Source organism: Oncorhynchus mykiss, chromosome 22, assembly GCF_057628025.1.
Source record: "Oncorhynchus mykiss isolate SJ-2025 chromosome 22, ASM5762802v1, whole genome shotgun sequence".
Taxonomy (NCBI): domain Eukaryota; kingdom Metazoa; phylum Chordata; class Actinopteri; order Salmoniformes; family Salmonidae; genus Oncorhynchus; species Oncorhynchus mykiss.
The window spans coordinates 56,666,750-56,688,287 of NC_143043.1; the positions used below are offsets into that span (position 1 = coordinate 56,666,750).

Sequence of the window (21,538 nt, forward strand, 5' to 3'; positions counted from 1 at the left end):
ATGGTCTGTAACCTGACAGTCTAGGGGTCCTAGCTACATGGTCTGTAACCTGACTCATTATGTCTAGGGTCCTAGTTACATGGTCTGTAACCTGACTCATTATGTCTAGGGGTCCTAGTTATATGGTCTGTAACCTGAATGTCTAGGGGTCCTAGTTACATGGTCTGTAACCTGACAGTCTAGGGGTCCTAGCTACATGGTCTGTAACCTGACTCATTATGTCTAGGGTCCTAGTTACATGGTCTGTAACCTGACTCATTATGTCTAGGGGTCCTAGCTACATGGTCTGTAACCTGACTCGTTATGTCTGGAGGTCCTAGCTGCATGGTCTGTAACCTGACTCATTATGTTTAGGGGTCCTAGCTACATGGTCTGTAACCTGACTCATTATGTCTAGGGGTCCTAGTTACATGGTCTGTAACCTGACTGTCTAGGGGTCCTAGCTACATGGTCTGTAACCTGACTCATTATGTCTAGGGGTCCTAGTTACATGGTCTGTAACCTGACTCATTATGTCTAGGGGTCCTAGCTACATGGTCTGTAACCTGACTGTCTAGGGGTCCTAGTTACATGGTCTGTAACCTGACTCATTATGTCTAGGGGTCCTAGTTACATGGTCTGTAACCTGACTCATTATGTCTAGGGGTCCTAGCTACATGGTCTGTAACCTGACTGTCTAGGGGTCCTAGTTACATGGTCTGTAACCTGATTCATTATGTCTTGGGGTCCTAGCTACATGGTCTGTAACCTGACTTGTCTAGGGGTCCTAGATACATGGTCTGTAACCTGACTCATTATGTCTAGGGGTCCTAGTTACATGTCCTGTAACCTGACTCATTATGTCTAGGGGTCCTAGCTACATGGTCTGTAATCTGACTCATTATGTCTAGGGGTCCTAGTTACATGGTCTGTAACCTGACTCATTATGTCTAGGGGTCCTAGCTACATGGTCTGTAACCTGACTCATTATGTCTAGGGGTCCTAGTTACATGGTCTGTAACCTGACTGTCTAGGGGTCCTAGTTATATGGTCTGTAACCTGACTCATTATGTCTAGGGGTCCTAGCTTCATGGTCTGTAACCTGACTCATTATGTCTAGGGGTCCTAGTTGCATGGTCTGTAACCTGACTGTCTAGGGGTCCTAGTGACATGGTCTGTAACCTGACTCATTATGTCTAGGGATCCTAGTTACATGGTCTGTAACCTGACTGTCTAGGGGTCGTAGTTACATGTCTGTAACCTGACTCATTATGTCTAGGGGTCCTAGTTACATGGTCTGTAACCTGACTGCCTAGGGGTCCTAGCTACATGGTCTGTAACCTGACTCGTTATGTCTAGGGGTCCTAGCTACATGGTCTGTAACCTGACTCGTTATGTCTAGGGGTCCTAGCTACAAATGGTCTGTAACCTGACTCGTTATGTCTAGGGGTCCTAGCTACATGGTCTGTAACCTGACTCATTATGTTTAGGGGTCCTAGCTACATGTTCTGTAACCTGACTCATTATGTCTAGGGGTCCTAGTTACATGGTCTGTAACCTGACTGTCTAGGGTCCTAGTTAAATTGTCTGTAACCTGACTCATTATGTCTAGGGGTCCTAGCTACATGGTCTGTAAACTGACTGTCTACGGGTCCTAGCTACATGGTCTGTAACCTGACTCGTTATGTCTAGGGGTCCTAGCTACATAGTCTGTAACCTGAATCATTATGTCTAGGGGTCCTAGTTACATGGTCTGTAACCTGACTCATTAAGTCTAGGGGTCATAGCTACATGGTCTGTAACCTGACTGTCTACGGGTCCTAGCTACATGGTCTGTAACCTGACTCGTTATGTCTAGGGGTCCTAGCTACATGGTCTGTAACCTGACTCATTTGGTCTAGGGGTCCTAGCTACATAGTCTGTAACCTGAATCATTATGTCTAGGGGTCCTAGCTACATGGTCTGTAACCTGACTCATTATGTTTAGGGGTCCTAGCTACATGGTCTGTAACCTGACTCATTATGTCTAGGTGTCCTAGTTACATGGTCTGTAACCTGACAGTCTAGGGTCCTAGTTACATGGTCTGTAACCTGACTCATTATGTCTAGGGGTCCTAGCTACATGGTCTGTAAACTGACTGTCTACGGGTCCTAGCTACATGGTCTGTAACCTGACTCGTTATGTCTAGGGTCCTAGCTACATGGTCTGTAACCTGAATCATTATGTCTAGGGGTCCTAGTTACATGGTCTGTAACCTGACTCATTAAGTCTAGGGGTCCTAGCTACATGGTCTGTAACCTGACTCATTAAGTCTAGGGGTCCTAGCTACATGGTCTGTAACCTGACTCATTAAGTCTAGGGGTCCTAGTTACATGGTCTGTAACCTGACTGCCTAGGGGTCCTAGCTACATGGTCTGTAACCTGACTCGTTATGTCTATGGGTCCTAGCTACATGGTCTGTAACCTGACTCGTTATGTCTAGGGGTCCTAGCTACAAATGGTCTGTAACCTGACTCGTTATGTCTAGGGGTCCTAGCTACATGGTCTGTAACCTGACTCATTATGTTTAGGGGTCCTAGCTACATGGTCTGTAACCTGACTCATTATGTCTAGGTGTCCTAGTTACATGGTCTGTAACCTGACAGTCTAGGGTCCTAGTTACATGGTCTGTAACCTGACTCATTATGTCTAGGGGTCCTAGCTACATGGTCTGTAAACTGACTGTCTACGGGTCCTAGCTACATGGTCTGTAACCTGACTCGTTATGTCTAGGGTCCTAGCTACATGGTCTGTAACCTGAATCATTATGTCTAGGGGTCCTAGTTACATGGTCTGTAACCTGACTCATTAAGTCTAGGGGTCCTAGCTACATGGTCTGTAACCTGACTCATTAAGTCTAGGGGTCCTAGCTACATGGTCTGTAACCTGACTGTCTAGGGGTCCTAGTTACATGGTCTGTAACCTGACTCATTATGTCTAGGGGTCCTAGTTACATGGTCTGTAACCTGACTCATTATGTCTAGGGGTCCCAGTTACATGGTCTGTAACCTGACTGTCTAGGGGTCCTAGTTACATGGTCTGTAACCTGACTGTCTAGGGGTCCTAGTTACATGGTCTGTAACCTGACTCATTATGTCTAGGGGTCCTAGTTACATGGTCTGTAACCTGACTCATTATGTCTAGGGGTCCCAGTTACATGGTCTGTAACCTGACTGTCTAGGGGTCCTAGCTACATGGTCTGTAACCTGACTCATTATGTCTAGGGGTCCCAGTTACATGGTCTGTAACCTGACTCATTATGTTTAGGGGACCTAGCTACATGGTCTGTAACCTGACTCATTATGTCTAGGGGTCCTAGTTACATGGTCTGTAACCTGACTGTCTAGGGTCCTAGTTACATGGTCTGTAACCTGACTCATTATGTCTAGGGGTCCTAGCTACATGGTCTGTAAACTGACTGTCTACGGGTCCTAGCTACATGGTCTGTAAACTGACTGTCTACGGGTCCTAGCTACATGGTCTGTAACCTGACTCGTTATGCCTAAAGGACCACTAGAAACAGGCATGCCTAAAGGACCACTAGAAACAGGCATGCCTAAAGGACCACTAGAAACAAAAGAAAAGCCCGGTTGGCCACCAAACCAACCACCTCACAGCTCTCAAACAGGGACCCTGACAATCCCTACTTGCTTATCAACCGGGCTCAGCACATGTACAAGGTTGCTGCTGCCCCCCTGGGGAACGGAGTGTGGAAGTGCTAGTGTGCTGTCTAAACTACCCAACCATTTCCCTAACATGTGACGCGTGTCTGTAAGCAGACAATGAATGATGTATTGGCAAATCCATATTAACAGAGTGATGTGGAGACTCCGATTCTTCACTTTTCAATGTATGTCAAACAAAAAGCAATGAAACTCGCAAAGTTAAACAAACCATACAACTTTTAAAAAAAAAATCCTAAAAAAAAAAAATCCTAAAAAAAAAAAAAAATCCTAAAAATCCTCCTCAGTGATTAATCACATTCTGACGGCTTGACGACGGGAGATAGTGTTTCACTGGGGCTGTCTGAGCATGTAAATGAAATTAAGGGGTGTGACGGTGAGTGAGAACAGTGTGTGTGTGTGTGTGTGTGTGTGTGTGTGTGTGTGTGTGTGTGTGTGTCCACGTCCGTGTACATCTGTGTGCTTGTGCACTCCCCAGTGTGTGTGAAGGTGACTCCTACCTCCTCTCAGCAGCTCAGTGTGCAGGTAGGCCAGCCCCCGTGTGACAGAGTGTGTGAGGCGACAACAGCTGACCCAGTCTCCTGTCTGCAGACTCAGGTACTGACACAGAGAACCCTGGAGAGGAGAACGACAACATGACTTTACTATTTCATCGTAGACACACGGTTGTCAGCTCACTTCTCACCAGATTTTTACAGAGGAAAAGGAGGACAATGAGGAAGAGGAAGAAGAAGAGGAAGTGGAAGAGGTGGAGGGGGAGGAGGGAGGAGAGAGGAGGAAAAGGTGGAGGAGGAAGCAGTGGAGCAGGAAGAAGTGGAGGAGGAAGAAGTGGTGGAGGAAGAGGTGGAGGAGGAAGAGATGGAGGAGGAAGAGGTGGAGGAGGAAGCAGTGGAGCAGGAAGAAGTGGAGGAGGAAGAAGTGGTGGAGGAAGAGGTGGAGGAGGAAGAGATGGAGGAGGAAGATGTGGAGGAGGAAGAGGTGGAGGAGGAAGAGATGGAGGAAGGAGAAGGAAGAAGAGATGGAGGAGGAAGAGGTGGAGGAGGAAGAGGTGGAGGAGGAAGATGTGGAGGAGGAAGAGGTGGAGGAGGAAGAGATGGAGGAAGGAGAAGGAAGAAGAGATGGAGGAGGAAGAGGTGGAGGAGGAGTATGAAGTGGAAGAGCAAACAAACCACATAAAATCACAGAGAACAGCATCACTGGAGTCTGGGAGGAAAATTGTATACACAATGCTGAACTGAGGATGACGTCTGCGTTCCAAATGGGACCCTATTCCTTATGGGTACTGGTCAAAGGTAGTCCACTATATAAGGATTAGGGTGCCATTTGAGATTCCGGCTATGACGCACAGCCACAGAGAACAGTGAGAGTCTAAGGACCTGAGGAATATAGTCAATTAGAACTATGTTATATTACTATAGAACAGACACATCATGAGCCCTGGCTGAGTCCTGGTTGTCATGGTGACATAATGGCTACAGGAACACAGAGAGAGAGAGAGAGAGAGAGACAGAGACAGAGAGAGAGAGAGAGAGAGAGAGAGAGAGACAGAGACAGAGAGAGAGAGAGAGAGAGAGAGAGACAGAGAGACAGAGAGAGAGAGAGAGAGAGAGAGACAGAGAGAGAGAGAGAGAGAGAGAGAGAGAGAGAGAGACAGAGACAGAGACAGAGAGAGAGAGAGAGAGAGAGAGAGAGAGAGAGAGAGAGAGAGAGAGAGAGAGAGAGAGAGAGAGAGAGAGAGAGAGAGAGAGAGAGAGAGAGAGAGAGAGAGAGAGAGAGAGAGAGAGAGAGAGAGAGAGAGAGAGAGAGAGAGAGAGAGAGAGAGAGAGAGAGAGAGAGAGAGAGAGAGAGAGAGAGAGAGAGAGAGAGAGAGAGAGAGAGAGAGAGAGAGAGAGAGAGAGGAGAGAGAGAGAGGAGAGAGAGAGAGAGAGAAGAGAGAGAGAGAGAGAGAGAGAGAGAGAGGAGAGAGACAGAGAGAGAGGGAGACAGAGAGAGAGAGAGAGAGAGAGAGAGAGAGAGAGAGAGAGAGAGAGAGAGAGGGAGAGAGACAGAGAGAGAGAGAGAGAGAGAGAGAGAGAGAGAGAGAGGAGAGAGAGAGAGAGAGAGAGAGAGAGAGAGAGGAGAGAGACAGAGAGAGAGAGAGAGAGAGAGAGAGGAGAGAGAGAGAGAGAGAGAGAGAGAGAGAGAGAGAGAGAGAGAGAGAGAGAGAGAGAGAGAGAGAGAGAGAGAGAGAGAGAGAGAGAGAGAGAGAGAGAGAGAGAGAGAGAGAGAGAGAGAGAGAGAAGAGAGAGAGAGACGAGAGAGAGAGACAGAGAGAGAGAGAGAGAGAGAGAGAGAGAGAGAGAGAGAGAGAGAGAGAGAGAGAGAGAGAGAGAGAGAGAGAGAGAGAGAGAGAGAGAGAGAGAGAGAGAGAGAGAGAGAGAGAGAGAGAGAGAGAGAGAGAGAGAGAAGAGAACCAAACAAACCAAAACAAAGGCAAAGTCTTCTCATGCTTTATTGATTTCAAAAAAGCCTTCAACTAAATTTGGCATGAGGGTCTGCTATACAAACTGATGGAAAGTGGTGTTGGGGGTAAAACATACGTCATTATAAAATCCATGAACACAAACAACAAGTGTGCTGTTAAAATTGGCAAAAAACACACATTTCTTCCCAAAAGGTCGTGGGGTGAGACAGGGATGCAGCTTAAGCCCCACCCTCTTCAACATATATATCAACGAATTGGTGAGGGCACTAGAACAGTCTGCAGCACCCGGCCTCATCCCTACTAGAATCTGTTTGCTGATGATCTGGTGCTTCTGTCACCAACCAAGGAGGACCTACAGCAGCACCTAGATCTTCTGCACAGATTCTATCAGACCTGGGCCCTGACAGTACATCTCAGTAAGACTAAAATAATGGTGTTCCAAAAAAGGTCCAGTCACCAGGACCACAAATACAAATTCCATTTAGACACCGTTGCCCTAGAGCACACAAAAAACTATACATACCTTGGCCTAAACATCAGCGCCACAGGTAACTTCCACAAAGCTGTGAACGGTCTGAGAGACAAGGCAAGAAGGGCATTCTATGCCATCAAAAGGAACATAAAATTCAACATACCAATTAGGATCTGGCTAAAAATACTTGAATCAGTTATAGAACCCATTTCCCTTTATGGTTGTGAGGTCTGGGGTCCGCTCACCAACCAAGGATTCACAAAATGGGACAAACACCAAATTGAAACTCTGCATGCAGATTTGTGCAAAAATATCCTCCGTGTACAACGTAGAACACCAAATAATGTATGCAGAGCAAAATTAGGCCGAATCCATAACAAAGCCATCACCTACAGAGAGATGAACCTGGAGAAGAGTCCCCTAAGCAAGCTGATCCTGGGGCTCTGTTCACAAACACACCCCACAGAGCCCCAGGACAGCAACACAATTAGACCCAACCAAATCATGAGAAAACAAAAAGATAATTACTTGACACATTGGAAAGAATTAACAAAAAAACAGACCAAACTAGAATGCTATTTGGCCCTAAACAGAGAGTACACAGTGGCAGAATACCTGACCACTGTGACTGACCCAAACTTAAGGAAAGCTTTGACTATGTACAGACTCAGTGAGCATAGCCTTGCTATTGAGAAAGGCCGCCGTAGGCAGACATGGCTCTCAAGAGAGACCTGAAAATAGCTGTGCAACAACGCTCCCCATCCAACCTGACAGAGCTTGAGAGGCTCTCAAGAGAAGACAGGCTATGTGCTCACTGCCCACAAAATGAGGTGGAAACTGAGCTGCACTTCCTAACCTCCTGCCCAATGTATGACCATATTAGAGAGACACATTTCCCTCAGACTACACAGATCCACAAAGAATTCGAAAACAAATCCCATTTTGATAAACTCCCATATCTACTGGGTGAAATTCCACAGTGTGCCATCACAGCAGCAAGATTTGTGACCTGTTGCCACGAGAAAAGGGCAACTAGTGAAGAACAAACACCATTGTAAATACAACCCATATTTATGCTTATTTATTTTTCTTTGTGTACTTTAACTATTTGTACATTGTTACAACACTGTATATATAATATGACATTTGTAATGTCTTTATTGTTTTGAAACTTCTGTATGTGTAATGTTTATTGTTCATTTTTATTGTTTATTTCACTTTGTATAATATCTACCTCACTTGCTTTGGCAATGTTAACACATGTTTCCCATGCCAATAAAGCCCCTTGAATTGGATTGGATTGGATTGGATTGGATTGGATTGGATTGGATTGGATTGAATTGAATTGAATTGAATTGAATTGAATTGAGAGAGAGAGAGAGAGAGAGAGAGAGAGAGAGAGAGAGAGAGAGAGAGAGAGAGAGAGAGAGAGAACATTATGCAGCAATAATTCTCAGGGGAAACTATCTACCCAAGGTGACCTGGTGTCTGGTAAAAAGAAATCTAACCCCGATCATCGACAGAAATATCTGCTGAGACGATACACAATCTATTCTATTCTAGTCAAATGACAGAGACAGGAAACCTTCTATTCTAGTCAAATGACAGAGAGAGACAGGAAACCTTCTATTCTAGTCAAATGACAGAGACAGGAAACCTTCTATTCTAGTCAAATGACAGAGACAGGAAACCTTCTATTCTAGTCAAATGACAGAGAGAGACAGGAAACCTTCTATTCTAGTCAAATGACAGAGACAGGAAACCTTCTATTCTAGTCAAATGACAGAGGCAGGAAACCTTCTATTCTAGTCAAATGACAGAGACAGGAAACCTTCTATTCTAGTCAAATGACAGAGACAGGAAACCTTCTATTCTAGTCAAATGACAGAGAGGCAGGAAACCTTCTATTCTAGTCAAATGACAGAGACAGGAAACCTTCTATTCTAGTCAAATGACAGAGAGAGACAGGAAACCTTCTATTCTAGTCAAATGACAGAGACAGGAAACCTTCTATTCTAGTCAAATGACAGAGACAGGAAACCTTCTATTCTAGTCAAATGACAGAGAGAGACAGGAAACCTTCTATTCTAGTCAAATGACAGAGACAGGCAACCTTCTATTCTAGTCAAATGACAGAGACAGGAAACCTTCTATTCTAGTCAAATGGCAGAGATAGACAGGAAACCTTCTATTCTAGTCAAATGACAGAGACAGGAAACCTTCTATTCTAGTCAAATGACAGAGAGAGACAGGAAACCTTCTATTCTAGTCAAATGACAGAGACAGGAAACCTTCTATTCTAGTCAAATGACAGAGACAGGAAACCTTCTATTCTAGTCAAATGACAGAGACAGGAAACCTTCTATTCTAGTCAAATGACAGAGACAGGAAACCTTCTATTCTAGTCAAATGACAGAGAGAGACAGGAAACCTTCTATTCTAGTCAAATGACAGAGACAGGAAACCTTCTATTCTAGTCAAATGACAGAGAGAGACAGGAAACCTTCTATTCTAGTCAAATGACAGAGACAGGAAACCTTCTATTCTAGTCAAATGACAGAGACAGGAAACCTTCTATTCTAGTCAAATGACAGAGAGAGACAGGAAACCTTCTATTCTAGTCAAATGACAGAGACAGGAAACCTTCTATTCTAGTCAAATGACAGAGGCAGGAAACCTTCTATTCTAGTCAAATGACAGAGACAGGAAACCTTCTATTCTAGTCAAATGACAGAGACAGGAAACCTTCTATTCTAGTCAAATGACAGAGACAGGAAACCTTCTATTCTAGTCAAATGACAGAGAGAGACAGGAAACCTTCTATTCTAGTCAAATGACAGAGACAGGAAACCTTCTATTCTAGTCAAATGACAGAGGCAGGAAACCTTCTATTCTAGTCAAATGACAGAGACAGGAAACCTTCTATTCTAGTCAAATGACAGAGACAGGAAACCTTCTATTCTAGTCAAATGGCAGAGATAGACAGGAAACCTTCTATTCTAGTCAAATGACAGAGACAGGAAACCTTCTATTCTAGTCAAATGACAGAGAGAGACAGGAAACCTTCTATTCTAGTCAAATGACAGAGAGACAGGAAACCTTCTATTCTAGTCAAATGACAGAGAGACAGGAAACCTTCTATTCTAGTCAAGTGACAGAGACAGGAAACCTTCTATTCTAGTCAAATGACAGAGACAGGAAACCTTCTATTCTAGTCAAATGACAGAGAGAGACAGGAAACCTTCTATTCTAGTCAAATGACAGAGACAGGCAACCTTCTATTCTAGTCAAATGACAGAGACAGGAAACCTTCTATTCTAGTCAAATGGCAGAGATAGACAGGAAACCTTCTATTCTAGTCAAATGACAGAGACAGGAAACCTTCTATTCTAGTCAAATGACAGAGAGAGACAGGAAACCTTCTATTCTAGTCAAATGACAGAGAGACAGGAAACCTTCTATTCTAGTCAAATGACAGAGACAGGAAACCTTCTATTCTAGTCAAATGGCAGAGATAGACAGGAAACCTTCTATTCTAGTCAAATGACAGAGACAGGAAACCTTCTATTCTAGTCAAATGACAGAGAGAGACAGGAAACCTTCTATTCTAGTCAAATGACAGAGAGACAGGAAACCTTCTATTCTAGTCAAATGACAGAGAGACAGGAAACCTTCTATTCTAGTCAAGTGACAGAGACAGGAAACCTTCTATTCTAGTCAAATGACAGAGACAGGAAACCTTCTATTCTAGTCAAATGACAGAGAGAGACAGGAAACCTTCTATTCTAGTCAAATGACAGAGACAGGCAACCTTCTATTCTAGTCAAATGACAGAGACAGGAAACCTTCTATTCTAGTCAAATGGCAGAGATAGACAGGAAACCTTCTATTCTAGTCAAATGACAGAGACAGGAAACCTTCTATTCTAGTCAAATGACAGAGAGAGACAGGAAACCTTCTATTCTAGTCAAATGACAGAGAGACAGGAAACCTTCTATTCTAGTCAAATGACAGAGAGACAGGAAACCTTCTATTCTAGTCAAATGACAGAGACAGGAAACCTTCTATTCTAGTCAAATGACAGAGACAGGAAACCTTCTATTCTAGTCAAATGACAGAGACAGGAAACCTTCTATTCTAGTCAAATGACAGAGACAGGAAACCTTCTATTCTAGTCAAATGACAGAGAGAGACAGGAAACCTTCTATTCTAGTCAAATGACAGAGACAGGAAACCTTCTATTCTAGTCAAATGACAGAGAGAGACAGGAAACCTTCTATTCTAGTCAAATGACAGAGACAGGAAACCTTCTATTCTAGTCAAATGACAGAGACAGGAAACCTTCTATTCTAGTCAAATGACAGAGACAGGAAACCTTCTATTCTAGTCAAATGACAGAGAGAGACAGGAAACCTTCTATTCTAGTCAAATGACAGAGACAGGAAACCTTCTATTCTAGTCAAATGACAGAGGCAGGAAACCTTCTATTCTAGTCAAATGACAGAGACAGGAAACCTTCTATTCTAGTCAAATGACAGAGACAGGAAACCTTCTATTCTAGTCAAATGACAGAGGCAGAAAACCTTCTATTCTAGTCAAATGACAGAGACAGGAAACCTTCTATTCTAGTCAAATGACAGAGAGAGACAGGAAACCTTCTATTCTAGTCAAATGACAGAGACAGGAAACCCGGTAGAACCTGGTATAACCCGGTAGAACCCTGTAGAGGACAGTAGTCCAGTAGAGCCCAGCAGACCCCAGCAGAACCCTGTAGAGGCCAGCAGAGATCAGTAGAGCCCAGTAGAACCCTGTAGAGCCTAGTAAACCTCTGTAGACCCCTGTAGAAGACAGTAGAGGACAGTAGATCCTAGTAGAACCCTGTTGAGGCCAGCAGAGCCCAGTAGAACCCTGTGGAGGCCAGTAGAACCCGGTAGAACCTGATATAACCCAGTATAACCCAGTAAAACCCTGTAGAGGCCAGCAGATCCCTGTAGAGGCCAGCTGTCCAGTAGAGCCTAGAATAACCCTGTAGAGGCTAGTATAACTCAGTAGAACCCTATAGAGGCCAGTAGAACCCATTAGATGCCAGTATAACCCATTAGAGGCTAGCAGAAACCAGTAAAGCATAGTAGAACCCAGTAGAGCCCAGCAGAACCCTGTAGAGGCCAGCAGAGATCCGTAGAGCCCAGTAAAGGCTAGCAAAATCCTAAAGAGGCAAGAAGAGCCCAGTAGAGCCTTGTAGAAACTTGTAAAGCCTAGTAGATACCCTGTCAAACCCTGTAGAGGACAGTAGATGACAGTAGAGGCTAGCAGACCCCTGTAGAAGCCTGCAGAGCCTAGTAGAACCCTGTAGAGACCAGTAGAACCCAGTAGAACCCTGTAGAGCCTGATAGAGGCCAGTAGAACTCAGTTGAGGCCAGCAGAGTCCAGTAGACTCCAGTAAAACCCTGTAGAGGCCAGTAGATGCCTATAGAGGATAGTAATCCAGTAGAGCCTAGTAGACCCCTGTAGAGCCCAGTGGAACCCTGTAGAACTCAGTCGAGACCAGTAGAGCCTAGTAGACCCCTGTATAGGCCAGTGGAACCCTTTAGAACTCAGTCAAGACCGGGAGAGTCCAGTAGACCCCTGTAGAGTCCATTAGAGCTCAGCAGAACCCTGTAGAGGCCAGTAGACGCCAGTAGAGGCCAGTAGAAGAGATGAGTAGATCCCTGAAGAGGCTAGTAATCTAGTCGAGCCTAGCAGAACCCTGTAGAGGCCAGTTGAACCCTGTAGAGTCCAGTAGAACCCTGTAGAGGCCAGTAGATGCCTATAGAGGATAGTAATCCTCTATAGGCCTCGGGTGTCCAGTAGTTTAGACAGACCTCTGGTAGCATGTCTTGTGGGGTATGTATGGGTGTCTGAGCTGTGTGCTAGTAGTTTAAACAGACCTCTGGTGGCATGTCTTGTGGGGTATGTATGGGTGTCCGAGGTGTGTGCCAGTAGTTTAGACAGACTTCTGGTAGCATGTCTTGTGGGGTATGTATGGGTGTCTGAGCTGTGTGCTAGTAGTTTAAACACACCTCTGGTAGCATGTCTTGTGGGGTATGTATGGGGGTCTGAGCTGTGTGCCAGTAGTTTAGACAGACAGCTTGGTGCATTCAGCATGTCAATACCTCTCACAAATACAAGTAGTGATGAAGTCAATCTCTCCTCCACTTTGAGCCAGGAGAGATTGACATGCATATTATAAATGTTAGCTCTCTGTGTACATCTAAGGGCCAGCTGTGCTGCCCTGTTCTGAGACAATTGCAATTTTCCTGAGTCCCTTCTTGGGACTGTAGGACCTGCCTTGTTGATAGTGTTGTTAAGAAGGTAGAGACTAGTGCCTGTAGGACCTGCCTTGCTGATAGTGTTGTTAAGAAGGTAGAAACTAGGACCTGCCTTGTTGATAGTGTTGTTAAGAAGGTAGAAACTAGGGCCTGTAGGACCTGCCTTGTTGATAGTGATGTTAAGAAGGTAGAAACTAGGGCCTGTAGGACCTGCCTTGTTGATAGTGATGTTAAGAAGGTAGAAACTAGGGCCTGTAGGACCTGCCTTGTTGATAATGCTATTAAGAAGGTAGAAACTAGGGCCTGTAGGACCTGCCTTGTTGATAGTGTTGTTAAGAAGGTAGAAACTAGGGCCTGTAGGACCTGCCTTGTTGATAGTGCTGTTAAGAATGTAGAAACTAGAGCCTGTAGGACCTGCCTTGTTGATAGTGTTGTTAAGAAGGTAGAAACTAGGACCTGCCTTGTTGATAGTGTTGTTAAGAAGGTAGAAACTAGGGCCTGTAGGACCTGCCTTGTTGATAGTGATGTTAAGAAGGTAGAAACTAGGGCCTGTAGGACCTGCCTTGTTGATAGTGATGTTAAGAAGGTAGAAACTAGGGCCTGTAGGACATGCCTTGTTGATAGTGCTATTAAGAAGGTAGAAACTAGGGCCTGTAGGACCTGCCTTGTTGATAGTCTTGTTAAGAAGGTAGAAACCAAGGCCTGTAGGACCTGCCTTGTTGATAATGTTGTTAAGAAGGTAGACACTAGGGCCTGTAGGACCTGCCTTGTTGATAATGTTGTTAAGAAGGTAGAAACTAGGGCCTGTAGGATCTGCCTTGTTGATAATGTTGTTAAGAAGGTAGAAACTAGGGCCTGTAGGACCTGCCTTGTTGATAGTGTTGTTAAGAAGGTAGAAACTAGGTCCTGTAGGACCTGCCTTGTTGATAATGTTGTTAAGAGGTAGAAACTAGGGCCTGTAGGACCTGCCTTGTTGATAGTGCTGTTAAGAAGGTAGAGACTAGTGCCTGTAGGACCTGCCTTGCTGATAGTGTTGTTAAGAAGGTAGAAACTAGGGCCTATAGGACCTGCCTTGTTGATAGTGTTGTTAAGAAGGTAGAAACTAGGACCTGCCTTGTTGATAGTGTTGTTAAGAAGGTAGAAACTAGGGCCTGTAGGACCTGCCTTGTTGATAGTGATGTTAAGAAGGTAGAAACTAGGGCCTGTAGGACCTGCCTTGTTGATAGTGCTATTAAGAAGGTAGAAACTAGGGCCTGTAGGACCTGCCTTGTTGATAGTGCTGTTAAGAAGGTAGAAACTAGGGCCTGTAGGACCTGCCTTGTTGATAGTGCTATTAAGAAGGTAGAAACTAGGGCCTGTAGGACCTGCCTTGTTGATAGTGCTGTTAAGAAGGTAGAAACTAGGACCTGCCTTGTTGATAGTGTTGTTAAGAAGGTAGAAACTAGGGCCTGTAGGACCTGCCTTGTTGATAATGTTGTTAAGAAGGTAGAAACTAGGGCCTGTAGGACCTGCCTTGTTGATAGTGTTGTTAAGAAGGTAGAAACTAGGGCCTGTAGGACCTGCCTTGTTGATAATGTTAAGAAGGTAGAAACTAGGGCCTGTAGGACCTGCCTTGTTGATAGTGTTGTTAAGAAGGTAGAAACTAGGGCCTGTAGGACCTGCCTTGTTGATAGTGTTGTTAAGAAGGTAGAAACTAGGGCCTGTAGGACCTGCCTTGTTGATAGTGTTGTTAAGAAGGTAGAAACTAGGGCCTGTAGGACCTGCCTTGTTGATAATGTTGTTAAGAAGGTATAAACTAGGGCCTGTAGGACCTGCCTTGTTGATAGTGTTGTTAAGAAGGTAGAAACTAGGGCCTGTAGGACCTGCCTTGTTGATAATGTTGTTAAGAAGGTATAAACTAGGGCCTGTAGGACCTGCCTTGTTGATAGTGCTGTTAAGAAGGTAGAAACTAGGGCCTGTAGGACCTGCCTTGTTGATAATGTTGTTAAGAAGGTAGAAACTAGGGCCTGTAGGACCTGCCTTGTTGATAGTGTTGTTAAGAAGGTAGAAACTAGGGCCTGTAGGACCTGCCTTGTTGATAGTGTTGTTAAGAAGGTAGAAACTAGGGCCTGTAGGATCTGCCTTGTTGATAATGTTGTTAAGAAGGTAGAAACTAGGGCCTGTAGGACCTGCCTTGTTGATAATGTTGTTAAGAAGGTAGAAACTAGGGCCTGTAGGACCTGCCTTGTTGATAATGTTGTTAAGAAGGTATAAACTAGGGCCTGTAGGACCTGCCTTGTTGATAATGTTGTTAAGAAGGTAGAAACTAGGGCCTGTAGGACCTGCCTTGTTGATAATGTTGTTAAGAAGGTAGAAACTAGGGCCTGTAGGACCTGCCTTGTTGATAGTGCTGTTAAGAAGGTATAAACTAGGGCCTGTAGGACCTGCCTTGTTGATAATGTTGTTAAGAAGGTAGAAACTAGGGCCTGTAGGATCTGCCTTGTTGATAGTGTTGTTAAGAAGGTAGAAACTAGGGCCTGTAGGACCTGCCCTGTTGATAGTGTTGTTAAGAAGGTAGAAACTAGGGCCTGTAGGACCTGCCTTGTTGATAGTGTTGTTAAGAAGGTAGAAACTAGGGCCTGTAGGACCTGCCTTGTTGATAATGTTAAGAAGGTAGAAACTAGGGCCTGTAGGACCTGCCTTGTTGATAGTGTTGTTAAGAAGGTAGAAACTAGGGCCTGTAGGACCTGCCTTGTTGATAGTGTTGTTAAGAAGGTAGAAACTAGGGCCTGTAGGACCTGCCTTGTTGATAGTGTTGTTAAGAAGGTAGAAACTAGGGCCTGTAGGACCTGCCTTGTTGATAATGTTGTTAAGAAGGTATAAACTAGGGCCTGTAGGACCTGCCTTGTTGATAGTGTTGTTAAGAAGGTAGAAACTAGGGCCTGTAGGACCTGCCTTGTTGATAATGTTGTTAAGAAGGTATAAACTAGGGCCTGTAGGACCTGCCTTGTTGATAGTGCTGTTAAGAAGGTAGAAACTAGGGCCTGTAGGACCTGCCTTGTTGATAATGTTGTTAAGAAGGTAGAAACTAGGGCCTGTAGGACCTGCCTTGTTGATAGTGTTGTTAAGAAGGTAGAAACTAGGGCCTGTAGGACCTGCCTTGTTGATAGTGTTGTTAAGAAGGTAGAAACTAGGGCCTGTAGGATCTGCCTTGTTGATAATGTTGTTAAGAAGGTAGAAACTAGGGCCTGTAGGACCTGCCTTGTTGATAATGTTGTTAAGAAGGTAGAAACTAGGGCCTGTAGGACCTGCCTTGTTGATAATGTTGTTAAGAAGGTAGAAACTAGGGCCTGTAGGACCTGCCTTGTTGATAATGTTGTTAAGAAGGTAGAAACTAGGGCCTGTAGGACCTGCCTTGTTGATAATGTTGTTAAGAAGGTAGAAACTAGGGCCTGTAGGACCTGCCTTGTTGATAGTGCTGTTAAGAAGGTATAAACTAGGGCCTGTAGGACCTGCCTTGTTGATAATGTTGTTAAGAAGGTATAAACTAGGGCCTGTAGGACCTGCCTTGTTGATAATGTTGTTAAGAAGGTAGAAACTAGGGCCTGTAGGACCTGCCTTGTTGATAATGTTGTTAAGAAGGTAGAAACTAGGGCCTGTAGGACCTGCCTTGTTGATAGTGCTGTTAAGAAGGTATAAACTAGGGCCTGTAGGACCTGCCTTGTTGATAATGTTGTTAAGAAGGTAGAAACTAGGGCCTGTAGGATCTGCCTTGTTGATAGTGTTGTTAAGAAGGTAGAAACTAGGGCCTGTAGGACCTGCCCTGTTGATAGTGTTGTTAAGAAGGTAGAAACTAGGGCCTGTAGGACCTGCCTTGTTGATAGTGTTGTTAAGAAGACAGAGCAGCGCTTTATTATAGACCGACTTCTCCCCATCTTAGCTACTGTTGTATCAACATGTTTTGACCATGACAGTTTACAATCCAGGGTTACTCCAAGCAGTTTAATTATCTCAACTTGCTCAATTTCCACATGATTTATTATAAATTATAAGTTTAGTGAATGTTTTGTTCTAAATAGAATTCTTTAAGTTTTAGAAATATTTAAGACTAACTTATTCCTTGCCACCCATTCTGAAACTAACTGCAGCTCTTTGTTAAGTGTTGCAGTCATTTCAATCGCTGTAGTAACTGACATGTATAGTGTTAAGTCATCATATATAGACACTCTGGCTTTACTCAAAAGTCAAAATCAGTGGCATGTCATTAGTAAAAATTGAAAAAAGCAAGGGGCCTAAACAGTTACTCTGGGGAACTCCTGATTCTACCTGAATTCTGTTGGAGAGGCTTCCATTAAAGAACACCCTCTGTGTTCTTTTCGGTAACTCTTTATCCACATTATAGCAGGGGTTGTGAAGCCATAACACATATGTTTTTCCAGCAGCAGACTATGATCGATATTGTCAAAAGATTCACTGAAGTCTAACAAGTAGAGGCCAGCAGAGGCCAGCAGAGAGCAGTAGAGCCTAGTAGAACCCAGTAGAGCCCAGTAAAACCCAGTAGAGGTTGGCAGAGACCAGTAGAGCCTAGTAGAACCCAGCAGAGGGCAGTAGAGTCCAGTAGAACCTAGTAGAACCCTGTAGAACCCAGCAGAACCCTGTAGTGGCCAGCAGAGAACAGTAGAGCCTAGTAGAACCCAGTAGCCAGCAGAGACCAGTAGAGCCTAGTAGAACCCAGTAGAGCCTAGCAGAACCCTGTAGAGGCCAGCAGAGAACAGTAGAGCCTAGTAGAACCCAGTAGAGGCCAGTAGAGCCTAGTAGAACCCTGTAGAACCCAGCAGAACCCTGTAGAGGCCAGCAGAGAACAGTAGAACCTAGCAGAACCCAGTAGAACCCTGTAGAGGCCAGCATAGACCAGTATAACCTAGTAGAACCCAGCAGTACCCTGTAGAGGCCAGCAGAGAACAGTATAACCTAGTAGAACCCAGCAGAGCCCTGTAGAGGCCAGCATAGACCAGTAGAGCCTAGCAGAACCCAGCAGAACCCTGTAGAGGCCAGCAGAGAACAGTAGAACCTAGTAGAACCCAGTAGTCTAGTGGAACCCAGTAGAGCCTAGTAGAACCCAGTAGAACCGAGTAAAGCCTAGTAGAACCCAGTAGAGCCTAGTAGAGCCTAGTAGAACCCAGTAGAACCCAGTAAAGCCTAGTAGAACACAGTAGAGCCTAGTAGAACCCAGTAGAGCCTAGTAAAACCCAGTAGAGCCTAGTGGAACCCAGTAGAGCCTAGTAGAACCCAGTAGAACTCAGTAGAGCCTAGTGGAACCCAGTAGAGCCTAGTAGAACCCAGTAGAGGACAGAATACTTACATGTGGGTAGGTACAGTACTCACATGAGGGTAATATTCCATGACCAGTACGTACAGAACTCACATGAGGGTAATATTCCATGACCAGTAGGTACAGTACTCACATGAGGGTAATATTCCATGACCAGTAGGTACAGTACTCACATGAGGGTAATACTCCATGACCAGTAGGTACTCCACGCGTCCGTCGGCTGTGAGTCTCTCGTCTCCTACGATGAAGCGTGCGATGTTATCGTGCTCCAGCAGGGGGACACGGTAGATGGCTCGCTCGTTAACAAAGTTCTGCCGGTTCTGGTAGGTGAACATCTTGACCGCAACGGTACGCTCGTCTAGAGAACCCTTATACACGGAGCCATACCGCCCTCGACCAATCAGCTGGGAGGTGGAAGTGAGAGAGGGAGAGAAAGAGAGGGGGTAGATGGAGAGGGACAGGGAGAAAGTGACAGAAAGATGGGTTGAGACATAAACAGACAAAGGGATTTCAAGACATTGTCAGTCATTTCTATTAGCAGGGCAGCACAGCAGCTGTTTAATGAGACCGAGCCAGTGAGAAAAATGGTTACCTCAGATCTAAGAAGAGAGAGTAATGTAACCTGACCTCTAACCCCATACTCCAACATCTCACCTCTAAACTCCTACTCCAACATCTCACCTCTAAACCCCTACTCCACCATCTCACCTCTAAACCCCTACTCCACCATCTCACCTCTAAACCCCTACTCCACCATCTCACCTCTAATCCCTACTCCACCATCTCACCTCTAAACCCCTACTCCACCATCTCACCTCTAAACCCCTACTCCACCATCTCACCTCTAAACCCCTACTCCAACATCTCACCTCTAAACCCCTACTCCACCATCTCACCTCTAACCCCTACTCCACCATCTCACCTCTAAACCCCTACTCCACCATCTCACCTCTAAACCCCTACTCCACCAACTCACCTCTAAACCCCTACTCCACCATCTCACCTCTAACCCCTACTCCACCATCTCACCTCTAAACCCCTACTCCACCAACTCACCTCTAAACCCCTACTCCACCATCTCACCTCTAAACCCCTACTCCACCAACTCACCTCTAAACCCCTACTCCACCATCTCACCTCTAACCCCTACTCCAACATCTCACCTCTAACCCCTACTCCACCATCTCACCTCTAAACCCCTACTCCACCATCTCACCTCTAAACCCCTACTCCAACATCTCACCTCTAAACCCCTACTCCACCATCTCACCTCTAACCCCTACTCCACCATCTCACCTCTAAACCCCTACTCCACCATCTCACCTCTAAACCCCTACTCCACCATCTCACCTCTAAACCCATACTCCAACTATAACAGCTCACCTCTAGTAGTTTAGGCTGTCCAGGTCGAGGCTGGGTTCTGAGACTGCAGCCTCCATCATGTCATGTCATAATAACCCTAACCACTAGTAACAGCAACCCTAAGTACTACAACACCACTACTCACCTCTAGTAGTTTAAGGCTGTCCAGGTCGAGGCTGGGTTCTGAGGCTGCGGCCTCCATCATGTCCATGTTGTGTAGTCCCTGTTTCCTGTCTCCACTCAGCATGCGGTACCCGAAGAACAGCGCCACGATCAGCACCGCTACTATGGAGACAGACGCCAGGGCGATCACGATGGTCTCCTCGCGGTACAGCGGCCGTGGGTCTGGGAATGATGACATCACAGGGTTAGTGGGTGACATCATCACAAGCAGGGTCAGAGGTTAGGGGCCGGATAAGTGTTAGGTATTGTAGGGCACTATAAAATCTGGTGGATTTTTTTGCCTGATTCCGTTTTTCCCAAATTTAACAGGTTTTTGCTCTAAAAATGTTACTTTATTTTTACAACAAAATTGGTCCACTACAATGCTTAAACCACATCGTGAGACCACTTTTGAGGTCTGAGAAAAATACAACACGTTTAGAGTATTGGGTGCAGTTACACTTTAATTCCAAACCAGCAATAGACCGTTATTTGGCTAGCTATGCGCTTCTGTAGCGCTCGTGTGAGTTTCCAAAACAAATGGCCACTAGATTGATGCAAATAATCCTGATCTCATTCGGCCAGGTAGGCTACTTTGTAGTTAACATTTCACTGAGAAGGTTTTGGGGAAAACTTTTCCATCTCTACCAGGTTATCATTAGCATCATCGCTAACAGCTACACAAAGTGTAGACATATGTGTGCACAGCACCGCACACACACACACACACAGCCATTGCTGTGCCGTTTGAGAAAGTTAGAAGGAAATACGAATCAATGGCGAATTTTGTTTGTCTTTATGATTAAATTGGGAAAATGTATGCATTTTCTGCTACATTCAACACATTTAGATTTAGTTAATTACCTACTACATTCAATACATTTAGATTTAGTTAATTACCTACTACATTCAATACATTTAGATTTAGTTAACTACCTACTACATTCAATACATTTAGATTTAGTTAATTACCTACTACATTCAATACATTTAGATTTAGTTAATTACCTACTACATTCAATACATTTAGATTTAGTTAATTACCTACTACATTCAATACATTTAGATTTAGTTAATTACCTACTACATTCAATACATTTAGATTTAGTTAATTACCTACTACATTCAATACATTTAGATTTAGTTAATTACCTACTACATTCAATACATTTAGATTTAGTTAATTACCTAATACATTCAACACATTTAGATTTAGTTAATTACCTACTACATTCAATACATTTAGATTTAGTTAATTACCTACTACATTCAATACATTTAGATTTAGTTAATTACCTACTACATTCAATACATTTAGATTTAGTTAATTACCTACTACATTCAATACATTTAGATTTAGTTAATTACCTACTACATTCAATACATTTAGATTTAGTTAATTACCTACTACATTCAATACATTTAGATTTAGTTAATTACCTACTACATTCAATACATTTAGATTTAGTTAATTACCTACTACATTCAATACATTTAGATTTAGTTAATTACCTAATACGTTCAATACATTTAGATTTAGTTAATTACCTACTACATTCAATACATTTAGATTTAGTTAATTACCTACTACATTCAATACATTTAGATTTAGTTAATTACCTACTACATTCAATACATTTAGATTTAGTTAATTACCTACTACATTCAATACATTTAGATTTAGTTAATTACCTACTACATTCAATACATTTAGATTTAGTTAATTACCTACTACATTCAATACATTTAGATTTAGT

General features: G+C 44.0%; 1 protein-coding gene across 3 annotated transcripts in view; it reads right to left on the reverse strand.

Moving 5' to 3' along the window:
• Positions 1-21,538, reverse strand: part of bmpr2b (bone morphogenetic protein receptor type 2b) — a 176,755-nt gene that overhangs the window by 67,791 nt on the left and 87,426 nt on the right. For 2 of the 3 annotated variants that reach the window (XM_090216345.1, XM_090216346.1), the window contains exons 4-6: positions 19,765-19,964; positions 18,431-18,661; positions 4,203-4,317 (exon numbers count right to left, since the gene is read on the reverse strand). In XM_090216345.1, the coding sequence (XP_090072471.1) occupies positions 4,203-4,317; positions 18,431-18,661; positions 19,765-19,964 (546 nt within the window). Of the gene's footprint in view, positions 1-4,202; positions 4,318-18,310; positions 18,344-18,430; positions 18,662-19,764; positions 19,965-21,538 lie in introns of those variants that run through there. The other variant, XM_090216347.1, reaches the window with a different exon arrangement.